Genomic DNA, 20,151 nt, shown 5'->3' with positions numbered 1-20,151 from the left:
TGAGCGAGTAATTATGTCTACTTATCTAAAGGCAAAGCCGATCAGATTTGTAGGACATATTTGCGTAAAGATGAATAGCTTTTGGCAAAGAAGACATCATTTTCAGAATTATCTTTTGTGAGGGAGAATCAGAGTCAGGGCAGGAACACAATCTATGGCACTAAATATGTTACCATCTACTTCCCTCATTATTCCCACTTATGTTTTTCCTACTTAGACACATTCATTATAAGTGGTTGTTAGAAGCAGCTGTTACTAAGATGGAAAGGAATGAGAAAGTTCTTAAATATTGCTGTCTTTAAAAAAAAAAAAAAAACTTTAGAACATCTGGGCTCTGCACTGAGAAATATTTTTGGTGAAACCGAAATGACTATGTAAAAGATTATGCAGAAAAGAACAACTAAATTTCTTCCTTGTTGCCTGCATTTGAAAAATATCTTTTACTTTCACAGTTGTTTTTGTAAAATACTATGAAAAGTATTTAGGAAACTGTCTAGTTTTGCTTATTTTTAAACCCTTGAAGACTATTTAACATTGGAATGTGGTTGCTCAATACATACTAATGATTGGAAGACTATCATACTATGTATGTACAATTTTTAGCTTTGTTTATGTATTACAGCAGTATTTTCCTTCTCTAAGAAACTTTCCCATCCTTCTGAGATGCCTCCCAAATCCTAAGAGGTGAGAGGAGGGAACACGAACGACAAAACACAATATAAAAGAGGAAATCAAAACCAAAAAGTTGGCCCAGACTCCTAGAACAAACCCTGTACCCTGGGTCCCAGCTAAGCATGAGTTAGAGGGTTATGTTATCACCTTACTTGGGGCTGTTATTGTTAGCCCGCTATATCTGTTGTCACTGGAAAACAGCATAGCCAAGTCATACTTCCCAGTGGAGGAAAACGTGGTGTCAGAATTTCAAGAAGGTCCAAATCAGGACACCTGTATGCCAGACAGGCGCAGCTGCACAGGCGGGCTGGCCGGGGCCGCGGGACGTCATCTGCTCAGCACATGAAATGCCAGTTTCTTTGCTAAAGATGGGTTTGAAGGATGGGATTCTTTAAAGGGAAAGCTCACCACTCGGCTGTGACATCCTTAGCCTTTCTCACATTTTAAAATAAACAATTTTAGGAAGAGGGGATTAAAGGCTTATGTCTGAAAGATGACAAGTAGAGTATATAGTGAGCTCCAGAAGAATTGCCTCAGAAGTTCTCCTTCAGATCAGCATTTGGCTTTTCATTCTGGTGACTGATGAAGTATGACTATAACTCTCAGAATATTCCAGGTGTTAAGCATGTGCAAATTCCAAAAATACTCTGTGTTCTTGTCACCGGGTTTGCAACAATCAGACCAGCAAGGAATTCTCTCTCTTCCCTAGTTCCCTTAAGCTGTAAAGAGCCATTTGGCCCCTACCTTGACTGACTAACCTTTAATGAAATTCTGGTCAGAGAAAACATGGCGGACCATCCAGAGCAACTGAACAATTAATTAGTATTAATTGTTTTTTCTTCCCCACTAAAACTGACATCTAGAATAGTATAAACTATTTGCAGCTTGGGATCTGAATGTCCTATAGTCTATCTTTAGGTGCTTACCTAGCAATCTGTTGTTATCTTTAAGTGACCATTAGTAATTATTATATATTTAAAAGGTTTGTATTTCTTTTAATGGATATATATACTCTACTCCACTTGAAGCTTGTGGCAACTATGATTTCTTCTTCAGAGATGAGAAAACAAAGTTCAGTATAGTTTCTAGAGCTTATATGCACAGTTCTATAAAGCTGTTAAATTCCTGAAAAAAATAAATAAAACCCAATATGGAAAAGTCTCATTCACTTTAAAAAAAAAAAAAAAAGTGTGTTCTTTCCACTGCACTCATCAAGACAAAACTTTTCTGTATTAAAACTATACTCAAATAACTCTGAGTTTGAAGCTGATCCATCATGGGACCACAGATACCAAATACTGAGCTCACTTACAATGCATATGGTCACTTTTTTAGCATTTTCTTTCCTGCCTGACTGCCTCCCTCAAGTATTTACTGAGGGCTCTGCACATAACAGGTGCTATAGGGTATTGAGACAATGAACTAATGTTATTAATACAGTGAAATTAACAGAAATTTCTTGACATAAAGTAGGTTCTCAACAAATGCTGGTTGCACTATCTTCTAGAAACAAGGTCTTGTGTATTGCTTAGAATCCAACTACAGTACCAACCACACTGATGCTGTTTGTAAGATATTGGTAGAAATATGCTAGAGAGGTATAGTCACAACATGGTTAATATCAGGCTACATTATCCATGGGGCGACTAAAGTTTGGAGGTTGGCCTGTTTATCCTGCTTAATTTTGTGTTTAAGATACAAATAGCTATCATTTATGATCTTCCTCTCCTTTCCATGCATCTTAGCTTCAGAATATCACTCCTTCAATTTCTCATATTAAATCTTATTATGATGATTGATACTAGCTCTTCATTGAACATGCCATTCTTTAATCTGCCATCAGGGATTTGAAATCAATAATTTGTCCAAGGCTCTGGCCACTCTGCCTTGATTCCCTGAGATATTTTAAAGAGTTCTTAAAAATTAGGAATATCTTACTCCCACAATTAGAGCATTTTCTTCAGCTAGTCTCTGACTCTCCCAGAAATGGACTTTTTATAAAACAGAATTACTGGTGAGGTTGGGCTACATTTTTTTATTGCTGTCTACTAAGAACCAGAATTGTACTTTGGTCTTACTTTTTAAGTGACAGGCTATCAAATAGAGTTGTTCTTTTGTGTTGAAAGCTTGTATTTTTTTAACAATAAAATTCACAGCACACATTCAAATCCAATTTGTAATCAATCACTGGGGTGGCTATGGCACAAGACCTGAGTGTTGGTCACTTGTCCTTTTAACAATGAGAACCAAAATAGACAATGGTTTAGTCACAATGCGTTGCAGCTGGTGTGGCCAGGACCCCATTGGAAATGTGACTTCAAGAAGATATTTTCTGTTAAAAAACAATTTCCTTCTAAAGAGTGTTGGGAAGATAGCAGGAGGGCACATAGGCAAGGAAATTTACAAGGATTTCCAAAGAGCATTTTGGAAGCATTGGATTAATTTTGAACAATTGAAAAACATTTTTACTGAGTTAGGCTGTTTAGTCTTTTCTGTGAAACTTTAATAGGATGTTTTTGCATTAAAAAAATAACTTTTGACAGACCATATTTTTTTTCCCCCCCCTGACCTCAGTGCATATATTTTAACTAAAAAGCGGCACATGAAGTAATGAGTGTCATCAGACTGGACTCTAGGGAAATGCACTGGTATGATTTGCTTTTGCTTCCTCTTTCACAGAAAGAGTGGGTTTTGGGTGGGGAACATACTCGTGGCTTGCACTCATTAATTGCTTCCTGAAGTTCCCGCTTCCCTGAGAAATGGTAACCATATTACATAAATTCCAGCCAGGTTCTTTCTCCTAGAGTGGACTTGATTACAAAGTGACATGACAGATTTGTTTAAGGCTATCAACCAAACTGGGGTATACCACCTTAAAGCAATCAACATTGAACTGTTTACAATTATAACTACAATACTGATTCTGTGACTCCGAATGCCTTTTGGAGCCTTTTGGAATTGGTTTCACCCAGTGTACCACATTTCTTCGATGTCCTCACCTTCCGTGGGATATTCTGTTTATGGAAACAACACAAAGGCAACTCAGTATCAAGGATTTTGAATACGGTATGTTAATCAGTATATATAACCACCAGTATATATGACCACTTGTTTATGGTCATAAAGTTATGGCCTTTAATAAACATGTCAATTATTTCTGAAGTTGATTTCAAAAGAAAGGTCTACATGACAATATCAAAGGAATAAGTTTTCTGCAGTGACTAATTTGGAAGAATAAATGCTTGAGTGTGCTCGTTTAAAAAAACATATGACATCATTTTAAACTTGCACTTTACCACATTCTTTCTTTGATACATTTCAGTCCACCTGTTCCTCCACCCAGTTTGTAAGAACTTGCCCACTTTAATTAATACAACCTTTCTACCATCCATTCTGAAGTCTCCAGACTCTTACCTTCTACTAGTACTATTTTGTTGGTTCTTACCATGCTTCTAATTCCTTGTGAGCCTGCCTTTTTCTGGGCCAGGAAGATCCCTGGAGGAGGAAACGGCAACTCACTCCAGAATTCTCACCTGGGAAATCCCATAGACAGAGGAGCCTGGCGGGCTACAGCCCATGGGGGTTGCAAAAGAATCAAAACATGACTGAGCTACTAAACAACAACTGCCTCTTCCCACTTATGTTTCCAAAGTGCTTTCGTAAATGATAAAATTAAGATCTGGCTTCCTCCAGGAGCAGTGAGGCACTGACAAACAGGAAAAAATAATAAAAATTTAATTCTTTCCAAAATATTTGGAACCAAAGAGGCAGGCAGGCACCACCTCTTAACATGAGCACCATAATGTCCAGCATGTCAGACCTTTTCTTAACGGGTTGATGAATACAGTATAACTCTTCAAGGACAACCTGGCTCTCTGTCAAAGGAACCAGAGTATATTCTGTGACAAATGGCTAAAATAAGTAGATACTTTTTCTGTTAGCGAGGAAGTGTTTTTACACAGAGATCGATATCCAGCTTCATTTTATTCAAGTTTCACTTACAGCAGCACAGAGAAGGTTCCTGTTCTTACCAGAATTAAAGTCAGGGTAACCAGATAACTGAGATACAAGTGTTCCTCTTAAAAATCTTCATAAAAAGGAAAGCTCGTCAAACTGTTCAGCTCTCATCCTGTACTGAAAATTGAGGCTTGAACTGGACAATATCTAGGGGTCTCATTCAACCTTAAAATTCCAACCGGCTTCCTCAGATACACTATATTTGTTTTTATGGCTACTTATACCAAGGACCCCGTAGAATATATGTGTCTAATAAATGTTTGTTGACTATGACCGTAGCATCTAATACCTCTAAGAAGTAAGCAATTAGCAAGCTGACTGGCTTACCAGAAGCATTTCATCACATCTGAATTCTCAAACATACCAGTAAAAAGTCTTTAGCTGGATTCTCTGGCCTCCAATTTATATGAGGCTGCAGCATAGCACGACTAAGTAGACTCAAGTAAAACTGCTTGGCTTTAAACCCTAGCTCTGCCACTCATCAGCTGGGTGGTCTCAGGGCCAAAGTATGAGAAATAAGGTAACTGACGATGTTGTGTGCCAAGTGGAGAAGTGGAGACTTCATGCCCTAGAAGTGAGCATTTCTAGAACAGCTTTAACAGAGTTTCGACTTTAGAAAGCTCACTTCTGAAATAGTGTGGAGGATGGTTTGGAGAAGCAAAAAACTACCACAATAGTGTAATGTTCCCCTGGGAAATGATAATGGTCTGAATCAAGGCCATGACACTTGGGATGACAATAAAATAACAAAAGCAATCATTATTGAACAAGAAGAAGAATCCTCTAAATCAGAGGATAATTACTTAGGAGCAGGAACGGCAAGCAGGAAGCCTGCACTGTTTACAGCCTCAACAAATGTTTGGGTGAGATTCGTGCACATGTAACATGAAAGATCAGAGCCACTACACTGTTCACTAGGAAATGCCAACTTAGCAACACAATAGTATGTTTTCACCAGCTTTGAAAAATACCCACTTTCCTGTTTGAAGGGTTTGTGGCAAAAATATATTTTGTCTGTCACAGTTCATGTGATCTCACAGCCATACAACTTGACTTTACAATTGGCTGTTTCCCTGAAATGTATGCTTTGTGAACCCTATAACATATAACGTGCCCAAAATATGATGCTCAAGTTTAGTTCCAGAACTTTAAAATACACTTACTTCTATTATTGAGACCCTTATTATGCCTTTCCAAGACATTTTAAAAATATATAAACAGTAACATATCTTATACATGATAGAATAAAAATGCATAGGGCTCTTCTTGAAGTCATAGGCAGGATATTCTAATAGCAGGCTGTCTGTAGCCTGCAGGAATAAAAATAATAATTGTCATTATAACATCACCAAGTTCTAGTCAGAAATGTGGAAGTATTACTACTGGCACTTATTTTTTCCCAAGAAACCCAAGAGAATCAAGACAAAAAGGCAAAGAAAGAAAACAAAGGCAAAGAAAGAAAACAAAAGCAAAGAAACACCTTCCACACTCGGTCTTTCTTAAAGGAAAAAAAAAAAAAAAAGAGGCAGTTTATCAAAACAGAAACTGAATTTATAATTCCAGAATCATAAAATCCATCTAGAATAACTTATTCTTGGTTTAACACTAATTCAGGTTTATCGTTCATAAATTCAGAGTGGAAAGGTCTTAGTTTTTTTCATTAAAACAGCCTCTAAAGATATCATGTAAATAAGCAATGCTTTATATTTTGCAAACAGATAAGATAAAACACCATCATTACAGGCCCTACTTTTCTGATGAGAAAACTAAGGCTTGAAGGTGTCATGATTTCTTCATGTCCGGCATGTTAGACAATAGGCTAACCAGGTCTTCTCAATCTATATCCCAGGCCTTGTCACGTTCCCCTGCTATCCTGTGTAGAAACTGTATGCTCAGCTGTATACTCTTAGAAATAAAGTATGATGATACACATTCTGGGCACACACCCAGAAAGAACAATACCAATGTGGGATAACAGACTAACACTAAGATGTCTGAAACATCCAAGTACCAAACACAGCATTGTTTTAAGCCAATTACTCCTGAAATAGAGAGAGAGGCAGAGGTTCGGTCCATCCCAGGTGAAGAGCTCCCCTCCATCGAGACCAGAGGCTGACAGGCAGCTGAGAAGGGAAGGTGGGAGCAGTCTGAGATGATGGATGCTTCATTCCATGAAAACCTGCCTGCCTCTGCCGTCTACCTTCCCTCACTGGGGCTGACTCCTCAAGTACTACCGATCTTCAACCATCATGCCCTGAGTTTGCTGCAAGGCAAGGGCAATAGCAGACAGCTCAGTGGTTTTTCAAAAAACAGGTTTTGGTCAATCTATTCTATAGTGATGACCAGTATTCAAAGATAAAGAGCAAAGAGAACAGAGCAAGAGAGTACCACAGCATGGAATAGAAGGAAAGGACTAAAGAAATTTTTTTTTTTGCCTGGCCTGCTGCAGTCCATGGGGTCACAAAGAGTCAGACACGACTGAGCGACTGAACACAACTGCATCTTAAGAGTATTAATTGTTGAAACTTCTATCAGGGTTGTGTGCATGCGTGCATGCATGTTCTTGATTACAAGGGGAAATATTTTTCTTTGGTAGAGACTCTTCAGCCAGGCTTCCTGCTAAATGCATTATTAAAGTATCATGACTAAAAGAGCAGGCAAGGAAAATATAGCCAAAGCCCTGTCCTTTCATTAATTTTCTTTAAATCCTACTGACACAGTTGTCATCATGGTATTGTATTCTTTGCTAATACATTTTGACACACACAAATTGAGAGCTGAAAGGGGGTTCTACATATAATTTATCTCCCATTAGTTTTTTTAATCAACTGAAATTAATTCGTCTACAGAGCTTTGTTATTATTTGAAAGGCCCTTGTTAAATGTCAGAAGATACAAGTTTCAGCAGAAGTTTCTTTGTCACAGGCAAAGTATTATTTGTAGTATTAGAGCAGATCACAACAATCTCCTAAATTGCTTCCCTCATATGTAAAATAAGCTGTGTTAAACTAGGTGATTTCTAATGTATATCCCAGCTCTAAGCATGCCCACTTTAGTCTGTTATACAAGTTCTTGAAACTTGCAGGTGATAAAAATTTTTCTTGGTTCTTTCTTTAACACTCTCCATCTTGATTAATAGTGATTAAGTACACTTTAAGAATCTTCTTATTCAGTTATTAAATATCAAGCACTTTTAAGAGTGCATCAGATAAATGTTGAGTAAATGTTGAGGTAAATGTTATGTAAACATTGAGGTTTCTCACTCTAAAAATTAATAGTTATTTATAAGATTGGAAGTAGCAAAAAATGACTCTTTAGTGAGTAGTTCAAGCTATAAAAATGAACATTACATATTGCTTAAAATATTTGTGTGCATATTATAATATGTAACATTTCCTGAGCATAAATAATAGATACTTGCCTCTTGTCATCAGATATTAATGTAACAAGTTCATCATAGAGAAAAAATTGGAGGCCATTTAAATCCCAAGGATTCAAATACACAGAGGTAAAGAAACAAAAGCATTGATGGGAATGTACACAGCTTTCTTTCATCAGCAGCGAGTGATGAAACAGACCAGAGCATAAGAAGCTGGGGTAATCAGACTTGATTCTTGGGACCTGCATTAGTCTGACCCCGGACTTTCTAGCAGACTGTTTTATAACAGTTAGAAATCAAAAAGACCTGGTTGCCTTATTCCTGACAATTTGATGTTACCCATAAAAGGTTAAATTTTGATATGGAGATTTGTTTGTTTCTGGAAGGACTTCCAGAACCAGTTGAGTAGGCAAGGAGGCTTCGTAATTTAAACAAGCATACCTCCATAAGTGACAAACGATTTCAAATAAGGAAATAATGGGTTTCCCTAATGGCTCAGATAGTATAGAATCTGCCTGCAATGCAGGAGACATAAGAGACCCGGGTTCAATCCCTGAGTGGAAGATTCCCTGGAGAAGGAAATGGCAATCCGCTCCAGTATTCTTGCCTGAAAAAATCCCATGGACAGAGGAGCTTGGCAGGCTGCAGTCCAAAGGGTCTCGAAGAGTCAGACACAACTGAGCGACTAAGCACAGCACACCAGCACACAAGGAAAGAAAAGAACATGGAACAGAAAGAAAAGAGGACTGGGGAGAGAAGGTGAAGGAATGCCCACATTTATAGGCACAACGTCGTGGAGGAATCAGCGAAAACTAGAAAGAGGAACGAACCAGAGAGGAAGAGAGAAATGTGTAATATTACAGAAGTAGGGGAATATATCAGGTGTAAGAGAGATATAACAGGCTACAGAGTATACAGGATGGTTACTAGAAAACAGACTTTGGATTTCAAGTGACAAATTAACACAGTGCTCGTTGAGCCAAATTTCAAAAGGCTGAGATGAAATGAGAATGAGAAGTGAGCACTGTTATTTGATTGTGAGCTGTCATCTCAGTTGATTTTGAATGACAGTTTCCCCATCGGAATGAAGTTTTTTAGTTCATTACCAGATAGAAACTCTTACTGGCAGTTTATATCTAGTACATTGAAAGAAGTATATTACATACTCCAGGGAGTTGTCTTTCACTCTCAATTTAACATTATCAAAATATTTCCAGGTTACCTGAATCTTGAAAAAAAGAACTCAAAACAAACAAGGGGATGAAATGGGAATAATGAGCTCTAAATCTCTGAGTCTGCTTTGTATATAACAGGCTGACACTCAAAGAGGGTTTTAAGTCTTCCAAATTCTTAGCAAGCTCTTCAGGGTCCAAGCACTCTGCATAAAGTGTCAAGAAGTTTGCCTCTACACAGCCTGTCTTACTTTGGAGAATATCAAATTAATGCTGTTGGCAGCTGACTCTAACATGTTATTCAACTGGGTTTGGTTCCTATGTTTAAATAACTAATATTTCCATCATTGTTAGGACCCCCTCCTAACATGGTTGTATTTTTAATGTCTGGTACACTCTTGCTTCTGTGTAATCTCACAAATTATTCAATTATGCACTATTTTGCTTTCTTTCACAACACTGACCTATTATCACTTTTAATGCTGACATGCAGTACAGGAAACATGACGGCATATGTATATGTGTACATGTATGTTTTTTGGCCTTGTTTTCTCCTGATTTACAATTCTTGGCATTGGTGTAATTGAGTTCATTTGTTTCCTTCATGTATATCATACGCATTCATTTAGTCACTCCTGCCCATCTTGGTGGGGAAAATTAAGTAACCACTTTCTATTTTTCACAGGAGCACTTGACCTTCCATATTTCTGTAATGGTAACAGAAATAATAACATCAGTTAAATGACTGAGTGCACTTTCCTCTTCCTCCCTGTTGCCCAGTAAGTTGACTGTTATTATTATTATGGCTGCTATTGTTATTATTATCCTATTTTACAGATTTTTTAAAAAGGACCAGAGATTAAGTGGCTTTTCCAAAGCCATTAAGCTAGCCAGATGCAATTGAGAAAAACTCTCCTAGGAATTGTTATGAAACTCTAGTGCTGCTACAAATCAACCGATTATCTGAAAGGCAGTTAGGAGGAGGTCAAAAGTAAAGGAAAAACAAAGCCAATAGCAGGTTCGAAATGGCTTCTCCCTCTCTGATCAGAGTGTGATGGATGCCAGCCAGACCAACGGAAAGTCACTGCAGAGAGGCCGCTGGGAAGGCCCCCACTTTGCTGATGTCAGTGGGCACATGGTGTCACTCAGAGGCAGGGGGATGGGTGCTATGTGGTGGTTACCAAGAGCAAAATAGGATTTATGCAGTAGCGTTCCTTTCTACTTGTGGCAATGCAATAATTTAATGAAGCAGAGTAGGAGAAAGAAAGAGGGTGTGTGTGTGGGGGGGGGTCTGTGTGCGCGCACATGCGTGTGCCTTGTTGATAGTGAATTTTCTCTGGCAGGGAGGCAAGTAAAGGCAGAGATGACACTCATGTACTATTCTGTGCCTGCTTTTAAGTCCATAAACTATTCTCATACTCTGGCTACTCAGAGTAGCAGTTGGCATCAGCAGAGGGTTTGGGTTTTGCTATGATTTTTAATGAACCTAGAGTCATACCTGTGTGAGTTGGAAATAGAATAGGGAAGAATAAAATAAAGGCCCATGTTTCCTCTTAACTCCATACTGTACAGATAGTGTACCATGTTTCATTTGGCTGGATTCTGTGGCAGTGCAGCCTGGTAGGTAAATATTCAGGCTCTAACACTACATCACTTAGGTTCATGTTGTGGCTTTCTGCACCTACTGCTGTGTGACTTGTACAAATTGCAAAACCTCTCTGTGTCCCAGGAGAATTATTGCTTTATCAGTTATAAAAATAAGGGTGATATTAGGACTTAATCACTTCAAAGGGCTACTGAGAGAATGAAAAAATTAATTCAAATGAAGTATTTGAAGCAATGCCTGGCAGAGTAAATAAGTAACAAATGGAACCTCTTACTATAATTTTATGTGTCCTATACCTACTTGCAAGCCAATTTAAGAAAATGATATCTGAAAGCCACTCTTGTCTTCCAGTCCTGGGAAGAACATTATTATTCTACATGGTAAAGCATAACAGAGAGAATAAAATTTTTAGGAGATATTTGGATAAATCTAACACTTCAAAAAGTCTCTCTCCCTAATTGTAATGCTTTATTTTTCTAATTAATGTTCATATTCATTCCCTGCTTTGATTTATTTTCTTGCTTTAGACAGGGTGGGATAGTTAAAATGTATGATAATGAAATATTTAAATTTAACCTATTGTATGTGCCAAAATTATACTTAAGTAGAATCAACCAATTAAATTAGACCCTGTAATATATTTCAAAAGATATCTGATGCACATCTGTCCCTTTCATCTGACTGTAGAAAAGATAAGTAACTTATTAAAATATTTACTACTTTTCTGTTTTGCTGATTTTATTCCTACATTGAAGCACATAGATAAATCTAAGCTACTATTAAAATCCCACAAATGTATTATCCTAATCAGGTTCACTGGTTGTGGATAAAAATTAAAATACTAATTCTGTTTTTAGTGCAGCATAAACTGAGTTAAAATACGGCAGTTTACATCTGATATTGAAATCTCTTCTGCCTTAGTGGTTTCTGATTTAATTTACCATTACAAAGACAAGGATTTACAGGATGAACTGTCCCTAAGGACTCTGATTAGACGTTAGTGTTACTCATGGTTTTCCTTTCTTGTTTTGAACCCAAAGAAGTGAGCAGTGACCCAAAATTGTTAACGTGAGAGACTCATTGGGAAGCCACTATTTAAAATATTTGGATGTTGACTTTCCTCCTGTGGACAGATGTTCCTATCAAAAAAAAAAAATTACCCATATTTTAATATCAGTTGACCTCTGTGTGTGGGAGAATTTATTCTGAAAAATTTAAAAAAAAAACAAACAAACAAAAAAACAGCTATTAGAGAAAAATGTATCGTTCTCTAATTCCTGGAAAGTAAAGTGGGGACAGAGGAAGAAAAAAAATTAACTTCTGCTTTCCTTAAACAGTAATACTAAATTTTTGTTTTATGTTCCATATTAACATATTTCTATGTAATCTTAAAGCAATGCTACATGACACAAAAACCTATCTATTATTATTAATTTTGTTTTTTGGGGAGGTTGCTTCAGATTTTTAAACAATGACTGTAAGAGGAATATAAATATTGCATAAATCTTTTCAATAATTCAATAATTAACTAGGAGTAGCTTTATCACCTTTTTATAGATGAATACAAGTGACTAGAGGTATAATGAAGCAAAATGACTTAAAAGGGCCATCAGGAAATCACAGAAATAAGACTGTAACTCTTTTCAGTGCTACATCAATACCAAAGAATGAACAGCCAGAAGAGCCTGAGTCTAAAATCCTAAATATGCTGACCATGATAAAGGCCTCTGTAATTTAGCAGGTCATTGTACTGTACACTTCATGCAACTGTGCAGGGAAAAGAAGAGCGCATGATAGTCTCCTAGGTACCCTTCTATTACACTGCTCTCTCTACTTTAAAAATTATACGATTTGAAACATCCTGGGAAGGAGTTTGTATCGGAGAGGAGTACTCAAGAAGACTATGGTAAGGTCAGAGTCACAGCTGGAGTGAGTTTAAGTAACCTTGTCCTTTGCTTTCTCTTCTCTAACACAGAAATAAAATGATGGATGTCCCCACTTAGATTATCATTAAAATGCTTTTCTTGCTATTCACTAGGTAACCATCACTTGTATCAACCATCAACTTTCTACTATCGATAGAGAAAGAAAAAGAAATAGTGTAGTGTAGATTATTTCAAATATTTTTTTTGTTTTGAAAGAATTTTAGAGATGACTTGTTTTCCTGATTATGTTTAGTGTCAACTGAAGTACAGAGGAGATAGCAAATATTTAACCTCTAAGAGGGGAAAGTTGGGCTGGGGTTTTCAAAAAACAGGTCATGGCTAATTTTAGAAAGTTAAGCGATCACCTACAGAAAATAGGATATATAGTTTTTTTCAATGAGCATTTTCATGAGTGATGCAAAAAGATATGGCATTTTTATTAAAGGAAATTAAAAAAAAATATTAGTGTTCTCTTACCAACTTCCTCAAACTTCCATTTCAGTGTATTTCAAGCGTTCTTTTCTTACAACATAATTTCATCAAACCACTGTCCCTCAAATGTCCAAATTATATTAGAAAATAATGGAATCTGAATTTACATGAAACCAATTTCACCTTCTTTTTAGGGACATATACCAAGAAGCTTTTCTACCTTTAAAATATAATTATTTTTCACAGTTCTCATCATAAGTTTTACAAATACTTCAAATTCATACAGCGTTGTGTTCAAATTAAATCTGCTGGTCTCAAAAAGACAAAACAAGGAATAAAGGCTAAAAGAAGCAATTACAAACACATTCAAAAGATTTTTCATTCACATATAAAAAATCACTGTTCATTTCAAGCGTAAACTGATTTTATAAATTGCTTTTTGAAAAAAAAATCTGCGTTTAAAGTGGCCTTTAAAAATCGGTACCTCATACAACTGAGGTGATGTTGAGCAAAAGTGTACTTAATCAGAATATATTTGTTCACATGATATTGAAAATTTTGTCTAATAATGCTTTTGATTTAGAAAGTTTGCAAGTCTCTTCATAAATTGAGATGTATACATTATTCATATACATGCTAGTTATAGTCCTATGATCTAATTTATCCAATAAACATATACAAACGCATACTACCTTTTAAAACTCATCAGTAATAATAGATGCAAGTGGAAAGTCAAATTAAAACAATGTGAATAATTCACCAAAATAATTTTTGCTACTTCTGTTTCCACCACCTGAATGAAGACTAAGACATTTCAACTTTCTATGGCAGTTTGAATCAAAACTCATAACTATTGTCTTCGAAAACAAACCTAAGGATGAGAATTTTAACACCCTTGGAGAACAGTGCATTTTCTCTGGGTGCCCTCTAAATCTTTCCTGAAATTCAAAGACAACTTTTCCAGAAGTGATTTACAAATAATCCACCTTGCTGACAAGACAAGTAGAATTCCTATAAATAAGAATATTTTCTTCATATGAGATCAGACTACGGAGGATCAAGAAAACCTTGGAGCCCATTTAGTCTCATTTTCACATTGGTAGATTAATGAATTATTGAATTTTTTCAATAATTTCTTCTGCAATAGCAATAACATTTTTATTTTTATTCTCCATTATGAAAATAAATCAGGAAAAGTAGACAATCATTCAACTTTCACTTAAGGAAAAGACTAAAGACTAAGTTTCTGACATTCATCCTTGAGGTTATATCTTACAGTCTCTGGTCCCTGTATCTGTATTACTGTTCAGGGCTTCCCTGGCGGCTCAGACAGTAAAGAATCCACCTGCAATGAAGGAGACCTGGATTCAATCCCTAGGTTGGGAAGACCCCTTGGAGGAGAGCATGGCAACCCACACCAGTATTCTTGCCTGGAAAATCCCACGGACGGAGGAACCTGGCGGGCTACAGTCCACAGGGTCGCAAAGAGTCAGAAATGACTGAGTGACCAAGACAGTGACTGATTGACAGGCCATCATCAATCAAAGATTGGGGATGGGAGACAGACTTATTAGGCCTCAAGATGACACGATATAATTAGTTTTAACAGTTGGCATTTTACTTACAAATTTCCTCAATCAATTATTTTGTGATGGATAAAAATTCAGCTCAACTGATTTTTATTTGTAGTTTTTCTCCATAAAAGGATGTGGCATCTTCCGTTTGGAACAGTCTTTCTAATTTCCATTCCATTGTTGAAAATAAGAGTGCTAAAATTTTTGGTAACCACATAAGAAGTGGAAGAAAGAAGATAAAGAGATCCATAAGTATACAAAGAATTCCTCTACCTCTACAAGAAAAAGATTTTTTTTTCTATTTGTTCCTTCACAGCAGTACACATTTTAGACCACCCGATAAACAAGTGCAAAGCCAGAATATATAAAAGATAATAATTTTATTTTCCAGCTATCTTCCTATGATTCAACTCAATGTTTCATTCCATGTTCCCACTGTCTCTAATATGTTACAATTTTCTCACAAATATGATGTCAATTTTTAAGGATCCTGTATTACAATTAAGTGAATATAATGAAATATATTCCATTGAACCACTAAGATATGGAGAGCATACAAGATATTCAACTAAAAAAAGAAGGAACTTCAACTGATGTATAAAAGAAATCTTCAATTTGAAGACATGCAACATAACTCACATACTTTTTAAGGAGCAGAAATTTGCAGAGAGAGAAAAATAAGCAAACATATTTGTATATGGATGTAATATCAACACATAAGTGATAAGCCAGGTTTTTAGATGGATCCCACAGTCTAGCCCATATAACTCTATGGCTAGTGGCAGTACTGACAACTGATAATTTGAGCAACATTAGGTGTTAGGGCCCACGGTGTCAGAAACAGAAACTTTTAAACTTCTTTACAGAAATTCATAGAATGTACATAGGTTAGAATCAAAAGGAACCTCAAAGATTACTGGGTCCATCCCTCTGTTCTTGGCTGAACTCAACACGGCTCTTTTCAACAACTGATAAGGTGGAATTTGAAGTCAGTAACATTAGGGGGAAAAGTCAGATGATTTGGACTGAGTGCACCCTTTCTCTGTAAGCTTTGACCCATTGTGTGATGGGTTTCTAAGAGAATGTTGTCAGTTCCTATTGAAAACGGCAGAGCATTTCCTAACGAGGAGAAAAAGGCAACGAGAGTGGTCTTGTAAGTGTGGATGGAGGTGTGTGCACATGTGTGAGAATATGCACCGGACATGTATGCCTGTAGTGTGTATGCAGATGTATAGTTTATTTCCCCTGAGTCATTAAAAAGAATCCTGTGTTTGCAGACTTTGTTATCCTTTCAGAGGAGAGCTGAAATGTTTGACACTTCAGAACCCAGGAAGCATTCTGGAACTGCAGAACTAGCAGAACTCTCCCGTGAGAGGGCAGTAGGGGGCCAAGTGGAGCAGACTCTTCCCTGCGGTCCCTCCAGCACCGGGCTTGGCTGTCAATCTTCACCCTGATGCCTGCGCCGCGGGCATGGGCAGTGGAAGACGCTGCTGAGAGCGCGCACAGCAGCTGCAGCAGGCTCCTCTCGTAAAACAAGGAAACCCACGATCTGTGGGGCAATGAGCTGCCTTTATGAATTGACAGTTGGGCTGTGTGAGATGCCGGTGCTGCTGGGCAAACTGGCTCTCAGTCTTGGCTTCCCACAAAAGGAGCGGAAGGGGGAGCTGTAGTGGTTCCCAGTGCCCACAGGGCCCCCTTTCCTGGCCGCTGTATGCTGGCCACAGTGGGCGCCGCGTGGAGCATGCGAGCTCTTGTCTCTCTCTGTGTGTGCCTGTTTGTGTGACTACTGGCATGACTGTCAATCTCCCTGTCTGCCTGGGTGACAGACAAAGGTGCTCGGGCAAGTTTTCACTGGAAAACATACCTCGGGAGTTCTCCTGGCCATGTCCCAGGTACCCTGGTCCTCCGCACCTGATACTACCTCTGTCAGCTCATCATTTTGTTTCCTCTGGGATGATTTATATCCAGACGTGAGAAGTGCACATGTGCTGAGGTTTTCTGTATGTGACCTTACTTCCCGGAACTGAGAAGGAAGGAGAACCTGAAAAACGGTCAATTTTCCCTTCGGATTGTAAAGTGCATGGGATAAGAGCCCAGAAACGACTCAGACTGTCCGAATTGGAATCCGCTCTGCCACCTACACGAAGTGTATGCTTTGGGCAAATAGCTTCTACTCCTTGCCTAAGTTTCTTCATTTGCAGGGAAGGCATGGTAACAGCGCCAAGCTCATAGGGTGGTGAAGATTAAATATATGGAAACCTCATAGAACAATACCTGACACCCAATAGTTGCTCTGTGTTAGCTAGTAACAGCATCCTCGACATCCGCTGTGTTAAATGCGGAGAAGGACCGTTCTGGCCATTTTCCCCATCGGTACTCACTAGCGCTCCATACATGCCCATATCCCAAAACAGAGATGAGAAAGTACCCTATCCCCTATCCATCCCGCCCGCTCCACATCCTCCAGCACCCACACCCACACAGCCATCTCCGCCAGCGCAATCGTGCATCTGGGAACCCCTCCCCAGCTATCCTGCGCGCCACACCTGGGGGCGCACTCCTTGTGGGCTAAGTCAAATGAAGTGCCCAAGAGCCCGGGTCCCTACCTCTTCTGGTTGAAGAGTGTATTGGGGGTATTTTCCTACCTGCCCCAGGTTTTTGCCCTTCTTACTGCCGCCGAAAGCCAGTCCTTGGTAAGTGCCCGCAGATCGATTGGCGGCCTGGGCAGGCGTCTCCCCGCCCAGAGAGGACTTGATGGAGTTGAGTTTGGCCCGCGAGCTGCCGAACTGTGAGCTCTCCACCATCAGCACCGCGGCCAGTAGGAGCAGGCAGCGGGAGGAGTCCTTGCCCCGCATCAGTGCGGCCATCTCCCGGCGAGGGGTCCCCCGGGGAGGCGCAAAGCCCGCAAGGATACGGATACAAATGGGAAGGAGGACCCCAACACGGGGCCCTGCACTCGGGGCGCCGGGACTCGCAGACTCTGTTCCCCCAACCCCACTTGGCTTTGGGGGCCCAGCACCGTGTGAACTCAGTCTCAAGCCTCAGACCCGGAGGAAGCACGACCCAAGCAAGACCCGCTTCTCCGCCAGGGCAGGAAGTTCTGCAGTAACTGGAAGCAATCAAAGGCGAGGCGCCTTCTCGCCAAGGAGGCGTGACCCGAGGTGCAGGCAGACCCAGCCCCACGGACCGCACCGCTTCCGTTGCTCCTTGCCCACACCTCCTCCGAGGTCCTGCCTCGGCTCTCAGAGGTCCAGTCCTCCTCTTAACTGCTCAGGAGGTCCACATGAGTTCGTTCTCTTTCGGCCTCAGTTGCGTTTTCTCTCCTCTCGTCCTTCTCTACCTCTTACGTCTCAACCTCTGTGGGACTCAAGTCCTCCTTTTCAAAGTTAGCGGGCACTAATATGGGAGATCAGGAACCGCCCCCAGACCGGACCCTGGAGATCAGAAGCCAGCTAAGGTTTCCCACGCGCATGCAAAGTCGCCCGAAGCGGTGTTCAACCAGCCCGCAGCCAAACGCTGCCGGGGATGCTGCGTCGCCCCCGGAGCTGCCCTGCGCTCCCTGTGCTCCGCGCGGTCTCGCGGCTCCCTCGCTGCATCTGCTCTCTCATCGCCGCCCCCTTTGCTTTTTATAGCTTCTCACAGCGGGGTGGTTGGGGGGGGGGTTCCCTCCGCCCCCAATTCAAGAGTGACAAAGAGTAAAACCGTTTCTATCACCCCCACGTCCCCGCCCGCCCCCCTTTTCTTTTTCCTGAGGCTTTTCCTTCTGAGGCTTCCCCTTCTGCTTCTCCTCGCCCCCTCCCCCTACCCTTCCACCGAACAGCAACTGAGAAGATGGGATTCACCCCTAGAGTAACAGGCGGACTCCTAATTCCTGACAACCAACCACTCCAGAGGGTGGAAGAGCCTTTGCCAACAAACGGAGGGCAAATGTGGAAGTGAGCAGGGGCGAACCGCCACCGCGGTTCAGGACTGCCAGCACCCTTCCATGGGTTCCCCAACCCACCTCCAGTCCCTGACTCCGAGAGGAGCCCTAGCAAAGCCCGATAGAAGGTTAAGGAAAATGAGCATCTGGGCGTTAATGGTCTGTGTACAGTTGGGTTTTAGCCTGTGCCTCCCAGAGGATGTGTGAGGCTGGCGCTGTATTGGTGCGCTAGGGAGTGTATAACCGATCCAGATGGGGCTTTGGGAAGAAGAGCATCAGAGAAGGGGAAAGAAAGTCCCACCATGCTACCAAGAGGCGTTTGGCACTTTCTCGTCTCCTCCTTCTTCACCCTACAGACCCCCTCCCCACCACACAAGGAGCTGTTTGTCTGTCTCTGAGGAGCGGCAGGCATGGGGGCAGGGGACCTGAGCTCTGAACCTCACACTTCTACCGGGCATCTTTACCATCCTAGGCAACTCCTCCTTTGCAAAGAGGAAATCCAAGACAGGAATGAACTGCGGGCTAGGGAGTCTCTGAGGTTCTGCTTTCTGCCTCTTCGCCTCTGGCAATCATATTCAGTGCCTTTCCTGGGAGACCCGGAGGCTCGCCTGGTCTTTGCTTCGGCGGGAAAGAGGTTCAGAGAAGGGCTGGAGCGCGGCGCTTGGGGGCGCCAGTGGCAGCTGGCGAGGCGAGGAAGTAAGCTAGAGATGAGAACTGTCCCAGGCAATCTCCTGGTTTGGAGACGATCAGAGGCAATAGAGCGCCCAGGCTTCCAAAACAACCAGAGGGCTCAGGAAATTGTTGCATTTCTCCTTCTCTGGTGTGCTACCATCTGTGCACAGAGAAGCCGAGGCTGTGCGGCACCACCACTCAGGAAGCTGTTCTTTGGGAACACGTTGTCGAATTTTCAGACCTGAGTTCCTCAGCTTTCACACCGGATCCTGGCACACAAGGGCACGGACAGGGGCACACAGTCAAGGAGGTACTGAGAACGCTAGCCATTCCTTTCTTTTCCCGCAAAAGGGCTGAGGTCTAAAGTGTAAATTTACAGCTGGGTCCCCCAGGCTGCACCAGCCTTGCATGTTTCTCTGCCCTGATGTGTGAATCTGTGTGTGGAATTCATTTTCAGAACGATTTTTTTTTTTCTTTTTGAATACACAAGCAAAAGATTAAAATTTGAGGAGCCCTCAGGTATGTTTTCTTCAGATTGCCATGTGCTTCCTCAGAATATAAGAGATTTACCTTCAAAAAAAATTTTTTTTCACTTTTTAAAAATGTGCCAAGAAATGGGTTTGTAACGACAAGTGAAACATTCCAGGCACTACTGGAGGGCAAGAAAACTGACTTACACTCTGTAGATCAGTACTTGGGATTCAACGCATAGACTTTACACAAGGGGGTATCTTTTGTCTTCATGGGGATTTGCCAATCAGAGAAATAGAGAAAATTAAGT

General features: G+C 40.4%; 1 protein-coding gene across 1 annotated transcript in view; it reads right to left on the bottom strand.

Moving 5' to 3' along the window:
- The window catches only part of DKK2 (dickkopf WNT signaling pathway inhibitor 2), a 126,420-nt gene extending 108,042 nt beyond the window's left edge, over positions 1–18,378 (bottom strand). Inside the window, exon 1 of the mRNA XM_004009640.6 lies at positions 17,422–18,378. Within this exon, the coding sequence (XP_004009689.2) occupies positions 17,422–17,643 (222 nt within the window). The 5' untranslated portion in view covers positions 17,644–18,378. The remainder of the gene's footprint in view (positions 1–17,421) is intronic.
- Positions 18,379–20,151: the final 1,773 nt, after the last annotated feature.

Source organism: Ovis aries, chromosome 6, assembly GCF_016772045.2.
Source record: "Ovis aries strain OAR_USU_Benz2616 breed Rambouillet chromosome 6, ARS-UI_Ramb_v3.0, whole genome shotgun sequence".
NCBI classification, from domain to species: Eukaryota; Metazoa; Chordata; class Mammalia; order Artiodactyla; family Bovidae; genus Ovis; species Ovis aries.
Note: the sequence above shows the minus strand (reverse complement) of the source record. Positions and strands in the feature narration are given on the sequence as shown.